The sequence below is a fragment of the Copadichromis virginalis genome, linkage group LG8 (genome assembly GCF_057382275.1).
Source record: "Copadichromis virginalis isolate Kocher_CV1m ecotype Utaka linkage group LG8, C_Virginalis_male_GT1.1, whole genome shotgun sequence".
Lineage (NCBI taxonomy): Eukaryota > Metazoa > Chordata > Actinopteri > Cichliformes > Cichlidae > Copadichromis > Copadichromis virginalis.
Window position 1 is genome coordinate 19,170,221 of NC_140625.1, and position 7,523 is coordinate 19,177,743.

The window sequence follows — 7,523 nt, forward strand, 5'->3', positions numbered from 1 at the left end:
AGTGGGGAAATGATAACCATTCACAAAAATAACACATCGTCTTGCTGGTTTAGTGTATTAAGCACATTTAAAAATCTTTCCACAGATTCTGCCAGAAGCGTAAATGCAGAGCAAACACCAAACAAATCCATTAAAACCCACAAACCAAACATTTTCACAAAGTTACTGCTGTCAGTGGCTGGATCTGTTAGCGGTTGTCCTTGCGATGTGAAATGGGAAAGCGTCGTATTTAAACACAAAATCCGATACTTGGATTATCATTGTGGTATTTAGTCCATCTTTCCAGAAATCGTATATATGAAATAGAGTTTTGTTTTTTTGACCAGCTTAAAATAAATCACACACACACATCCAAAGTCAAGCTGTCGCACAGCGTGTGCTTTTTGTCAACATTCAGTCCTTGCTACGAAATTGTGATTGTCTGTTTAGGCACAGAGTATACGATCATCACTATTCCAATGCATACTGTGCAAAAAAACCCCTCAATGACAACAACGGAAAGGAAAGCAAACAGTTAAAGCAGCTGATACTTCTTTTCTAAGTTAGCTATTGAATTAGTTTTTGTAATTCATGATTTCCTTCTAACATACATCACAATAAATAGACATCGTTTACTTTGCCAAGTATGCTTCCTGACACAAAGTTTTCTCATGACAGTTTTGTTGTTTTTGTTTTGCACACACAGGAAACATTGACATCCTTTATCTAAGATGCTAACAAAGGCCGCGGTTTAAAAAGCTGAGCTGTGATTTGTTTCGCAAACAAAACCAACAGCAGTCTTATTTGCTGGCACGATAGAAAGTAAGGCATGAGGCCAAAAATGATTAGACTCATTGCTTCCTTCACTGCAAACCCGCTTCAAGAAAAAATGGCGCAAACATTTCACCTCAATTAAGGTAAAATAAAATAAAATAACTGAAACAAAGTCTTGAGATGACAGCAAGGCATTTATCAGCAGATGAAGTGCTAATGACTTAAAGCAGAATATCTGATTCTTAACATTCAATCTGAGACTGCATTTGCCTCCGCAGGCTGAGGGTGCGCCGATGGAGCTGCTGCATCTGTTGCATGCGGTCTCGCTGGCGAGCCAGGTTGTGGGGGACGGGGTAACGCTGGGAGCCATAGAGGTACTGGTACGGGATGCGAACGTGGCAGGCCGCCGCACGGCAGCGTGGCTGGGGCAAGGGCGGCAGCAGCATCCAGCGCTTCCTCTTGGCGCAGTAGCGGTAGGCCTCCTTGCGGTACTGCTTTTCTACGTGGTTGCTGTTCCTCCACCCGCCAATGATGAAGATGTCTTCACCCAGGTAGCAAATGGCTGCGCCCTCCAGGCTGAGGACCTCTGACGGGAGGCTGTCGAGGATGTCCTCTGAGATGTTTCTGCTTATTTTCTGCTGGGCGGCCTCATGTGTTACCGTGTAGTTCTTGGGGCAACAGGAAGCTGTGTGATAGAAGTTGCTGGATGCAACAGCCATTTGAAAACTACAATAGGTATCAATAAGCGGTAACGAGTCCACTTCCTGCCACTTGCGGCTTTCTGTATCGTAGCAGGTGGTCACCGTGCTCAGCCCATCATCGCTGTCTATATCTACGGGGGTCCTGGCCATTACGTACACATAGCGATCCTCCACGCTCACTGTTTTTACATCTCGCAGGATCTTTGGCGCTGGCTCCAGATTGAGCCACATGTCCTGCTCAGGTTCATAAATGGAGACATCCTTGAAACCTGGACTGAAGTTGCCATGGCCGCCGATGATGTAGAGTGTGTCTTTGATGCACGTGAGGCCAAACGAATGCTTGCGTGTGGTCAGGCTGCTGACCGACTCCCAGCAGTTAAGGTTAGGATTGTAGCGCTCCACCATCTTGGCGAAGCTGGGCTCCATTGAGCCTGCCACATAAAGGTGATTCTCGGTGACAGCAATAGCATGTCCATCGAGGTGGTTGTGGATGTGTGGCAAACTGACCCAGCGATCCTCAGCAACAAAGTAGCCCACACATTCGCTCAAATAATCTCCTCCCTCCGAAACACCACCCACTACCATGATCACATCCATGTTCTGACCATATCGAGGCTGGATCGTCGCCTCGTAGGAGTCACCGAGATCTGAATCAGCCTTCTTGGGGCTCTCATAACGAACAGCGTGGACCTCGAGCGCACTGGACACCAGCTCCAGACAAGCCGCGCTGTTTGCCACTAAGGGCTCCTTCCTCACGACACGCGTCAGGTAAGTAGGAGCGATCTGTGGCAGCCTTAAAAGTTTGAACAGGTCCTCAAAATGCTTCTCTCGCTCCTCTGGGTTGTGGTGGACCCATTTCACGATTGCCTCAAACAACTCCTGCTCAGACTCCACGGTGATTTCTGCATCACACAGCCAGTCTCGCACCAAGTGAAAGGGCAGTGTGAAGAATTCCTCGTTGTGAATGACTTTGTGAAAGTTTCTCCTGATCGTCTCGGCGGCTCTCTGAGCGAGCTGGTTCAGCGTGTACATGTGTGCAAGGCTGTGCACGGCTACGCAGTTGGACATGCTCAACTTCCTCATCAGGAACTCTCCGCAGAAGGTCTTCAGCTGCCCCAGCAGAAACCTGACAGAGTGAGATATCAAAGTTACAGCATACGAAAAATGTTATATTTCCTTGCCACATTAACTTATTATTAATCTCTGGCTCTCTTCCACAATGTGTCTTTTATCCCGTCTTCCTCCCACCACCTCCCAACCGGTCGTGGCAGATAGCTGCCCGTTCCCGTTCTTCCTGCTATAAAAGGGAATTTTTCTTTCCCACTGTCACCAAGTGCTTACTTAAAGAGGATCCTTTGATTGTTGTGGTTTTCTCTGTATTATTTTAGGCTCTTTACTTTACAATACAAAGTGCCTCGAGGCGATTGTTGTTATGATTTGGTGTATAAATAAAAGTGAATTTCATTGACGGTGGGAGGAAGCCGGAGTACCCGGAGGGAACCCACGCAGACACGGGGAGAACATGCAAACTCCACACAGAAAGACCCCGGCCTGATGGTGGAATTGAACTCAGGACCTTCTTGCTGTGCGGCAACAGTGCTAACCACCGTGCCACCGTGCTGCATGTCCAAAGACATGCAGTTTGTGGGGATAGGTTAATTGGATAATCCAAATTGCCACTAGGTGTGAATGTGAGTATGAATGGTTGTCTGTCCTTGTGTGTTAGCCCTGCGACAGACTGGCGACCTGTCCATGGTGTACCCCGCCTCTCGCCCTATGACAGCTGGGATTGGCTCCAGCACCCCCCACGACCCTGAAAAGGATAAGCGGTAGCGAATGGATGGATGGATGGATGAATTTCATTGAATTAATTAAAAAATACTGACTCTCTATGTAAAGCATTTTATGACAGTATAAAAATTTGCACAGGCAATAAAATCTGCGGGTTGAACGAGAATAACTCTTAAGTGTCAGGATGGCTGAGTGGTCTAAGGTGCTACGTTCAGGTCGCAGTCTCCTCTGGAGGCGTGGGTTCAAATCCCACTCCTGACAAGCAAGTGTAACAATCAAAGATAATAGTTTAAGTCCTGACTTGTGATGGAAGCACTTTGAATAGAAAGGTGTGGTCTAATTACTCAGCACTATTGGATCAAACCACACCTGCAACTTTAAACTCAAGCTTCATGCCTGTGGAGTTCTGTGAATGTATCTTAAATTATTTTTTGTTAGATAGCAATATGACAACCTGTTCAAACAGCCTCGCTGAGACAGACTCCCAGGATAAAATCAATACCACGATACACTGTTCTATTCAGCTGTCTGGTAAGCTATAACACAGCGCCAAGGAGCCACCATAAACCACATCAGGACCTTGAAACTGAAGCAGATAACAAAATTAAGCCAATAGTTCTTTTACAATGATGATTTTTGTAATCTGAAGGTTAAAAATTGTTACATTTACATTTTTTGTGGATATAATAGCTCTAATGAAGAGTAAATAATAATAGCAAAGATGTAACCACGCAAGCTGCCACACCCTTACAAGTCCATCGACATAGGAGTTGTCAACCATGCAACTTCTAAACACTTAACCCTGATAATAACAGTAATAATATGTCCACCACACCCGAAGGCCAAAAAACAGTGCAAGAGATGCTTGTGTGGACCACATCTACTATAAAGAGATAAGCTGGTTTCTTGCTTTTCCTCTTAATGAAACAGAATTTAATTTGTCATCTATTACTGAGCAAAATGCCAAAACTCACATCCAGCTTCACGAGAATGATTGTTACTAATTTTCTTGACCCTCTATTATAACAAACTGCTGTATATATCCGCTTATTGGTTGTACAAAACAAATTTAAATATATCAGTTTGATCCTTGTTTTGTTTTTTGTTTTGTTTTTTAGGGAAAATTTCAAATCAATCAATCCATCCATCCATTAATCTATTTTCTTCCGCTTTTCTAATTCAGGGTCGCAGTTTGTGGAGCCTATTAGATACTCCTCTGTTGATGAGAACTGGGTCGTTGTTTGCCCCCTCACTGGACGTCAGTTTTTAATATGACCCTGCCAACTAATTCTTGTAATGACAGCATACAAAGTCACGCCACCTGGTGTGACTTACATACTTCCGCATATAAGCAAAGTGAAATCCACAATCTGATTCACCTGCGGAATAATTTAAAAATAAATGAATAAATCACCTGTCTGCAAGTTCCAACACTTCATGCACATTGGCAGTGGTCACCCTGACTTCTCCCGTGTACATGAACTGTACGACACTTTCCACAGTGTCTGTGTCGGGTCTCGTGCCCGAGCTCCACTCCTTTAGCTCCACTCGCCCGGATCGGGACTCTGAAAACTGTCCGGACAGCAGCAGCATGAAGTACTGCGACGCCGCGGATAAAACCGAGCGGTGCGCGGATACCGTCTGGACCCCGGGCACGGCTCCCGAGCTGAACACCAGAGTCACGTCGCAGAACAGCCCGGCTTTCCTCTGCTCGTTCTGCCGCCGGGAGAGCTCCGAGCAGTAGGCCGAACAGGTGAACTCCTCGGCCTCCTCAGGTTCGCCGTCACCTGTTAGCGCTCCTTGCACCGCCCCGCCGCTGGTGCTGTTGCTGCGGCCACGCTCCTCCGTATCCTCCGCTGCTGCTGCCATACCGCACGGGGTGATACTCAGAGGCAAATGACAGCTCCGAACTATCTTCGGGAATAACTCACAGGTGTACCCAACACATGTAAACAAGCATTCGGAGACTGACATGCATGCGCTGCGTTCAGAGGCTTGGTGAGAAAACAGGAGCGCTCACTTCCGTCTTCAGGAATATTCCAAAGGTGCGGTGATTTTTAGCTGGCTGTCAGGGAGAGGTCCTCAGATTCAAGCTAACACATCCACATCTCTGACGCAAACCGTGCAATGTGTGACGTATTTAATTGATGTGGCGTTATAACGTATTGAAGGGTCTTTATTTATTTTTATTTTTTCAAGATAAGTTTACCTTTGTTTAAGGCTGTTGCGCGCATGCGTGTTGCCCGTTATCCGTCTGCCGGTGATGTGCACTTTGGCATCTTGTGATGAGGTAACATCAGGGTCATAACTGTATAACGCTTTAAACTGGTAATAAGAATTCATGCCTGAGTTAGGCTATACATGGATGATAAAATAATAAAACTGTGTTTCAGCTTGAGTAACAACAAAACCAGGTTTTTATAGTTAACGAGATGGTGGAAAAAACATTTTGGTTAACTAAAACTAGTCTTTGGGGTTGGGGATAACTGAATCGTTTCAGTGAACCTGGAATAAATAAAGTCAAATAAAAATACAGAGGAAATTTCCTCAGTTTAAGTATCTGTTTCTAAATTGTAGCACAACCTGCCTGATGGAAGTGTTTGAGATTTTGCAAAATCTTGCCTCTGACATATGCTCTCCATACACTAATAATTAAAAGGTCTAAAACTAACACTGAAGCAAATAAAACTAAACATTTTCAAACAACGAAAACTAATCTAAAATACGAAAATACACTCTGGAAACTAACTGACGCTAAACTGAAATGAAATCTAAAGAGTCCAAATGAAAAAACAAACAAACAAACAAACAAACCTACAGTCACTGCAGAAAAAACAAGTGTCTGTGCACCCAAAAGTAAAATTGTGTCTTTTTTTCATTTAGTTGACCCAAGTCAGACAAACATATCTAATTAAACAAAGTGAATTCTGTATGTGCCCCTCCCTTAAAAATAAAAGCCCACACAGTCTGCTTACTGAGAAGGTGTTATCGCCTCAAGGAAAAACTAACTGGTGCAAATTATTCCTGGGTCTTAGAAACAAATTATTTAAAAAAGGATGGAAATTCAGGATTATTTCCATCACTTTCCCTCGGAGAGATCATAACATGCAGCAGTGACAGAAGTGAAAAAGAATCCAAGGGTAACAGCAAAATCACACCTTTGCATTGACCATGACAAAAGTGAGAGGAACACAAATCATTAATCAACTGTGAATTTATTTATTATTATTATTATTATTATTATTTTTTTTAATTTATTTTATATATATATATATATATATATATTTATATATATATATTTTTTTTCCCCCCCTCTTGCCTTGCGAAAGGTCGTTATCCTGGCGGGTGGATTGTTTGAGAGGCATCTCTGCACCTGGGGTCTCATCTGGTGTGATAAACCCCAGCCTCTATGGATCTTATGCTCAGAGCTTGTTCATCCACTGCCATGATTAGTGCCTCTGTGCTGTCTTTCAGTCCAGCCACTGGTAGGATTTCTTGATGTAAGGTGCAGGGGCCTGTCCTTCCATGATGGTTTCTCTTCCTGGAGCTTTTCTTTCTTGGGTTTCTGTCGCCTGAGGTATTCACTAAGCACACGGTTGCTTGTGGCCATCTTCTTGATGTATTCATGGATGTTCGTTGTCTCATCCTGGACAGTGGTTCTGACACTCAGTAGTCCCTGGCTTCCTTCTTTCCGCTTACTGTACAGTCACAGGGTGCTGGATTTGGGGTGAAACCCTCCATGCATGGTCAGTACATTTCCTGTCTTGATGTCTGTGCCTTCCATTTCCTCCTTTGGCCAGCTTATCCAATCACCAGATAAGCTGGCCAAAGGAGCTGACTCCTCCTCTTTACAGGTATTTGGAGATTCATGATTTCCAGTTGCCTGTGGGATTCCCAGGTACTTGTAGCCATCCTCAATGTCTGTAATGCTGCCCTCTCGTTACCATTCGACTACACTTCTGCAGTCTGAATGACATCCCAATATATCCATCTTTCTCTATATATCTATATGTGAATACACATTTACATCCAATTTACCTTTTTATTGATATACTGTGGTATGACCTGAAGAATGAAGTTTTAAAGTCCAGAAGAGCAAACAATTCCTCATCAGCAGCTCAGGATACAGCCGATGGACAGTGATGCTGGTAAAGGCGGGTGTTTAGTTTTTTGCTTTGTATTTAAATGTAATTACTGCCCATGTTAGAGATAAATGTTCAGAATTAAGTTTAAGGATTTTCCATTCAAGAGGAAAGTAAACTTTCTTCTAAGTAAAAA

General features: G+C 43.9%; 1 protein-coding gene and 1 non-coding gene across 2 annotated transcripts; one reads left to right on the forward strand and one right to left on the reverse strand.

Annotated features, from left to right (window-relative positions):
- Positions 1-87: 87 nt before the first annotated feature.
- klhl11 (kelch-like family member 11) lies at positions 88-5,465 on the reverse strand. The gene is made up of 2 exons (XM_085466343.1): positions 4,660-5,465; positions 88-2,580 (listed from the first exon to the last, which is right to left on the reverse strand). The coding sequence occupies exons 1-2, from the start codon at positions 5,217-5,219 to the stop codon at positions 996-998; spliced, it is 2,145 nt and encodes a 714-aa protein (XP_085322469.1). The 5' UTR covers positions 5,220-5,465; the 3' UTR covers positions 88-995.
- On the forward strand, positions 3,424-3,506 carry trnal-cag (transfer RNA leucine (anticodon CAG)). The gene has a single exon. It is a non-coding gene; the product is annotated as a tRNA-Leu (tRNA).
- Positions 5,466-7,523: the final 2,058 nt, after the last annotated feature.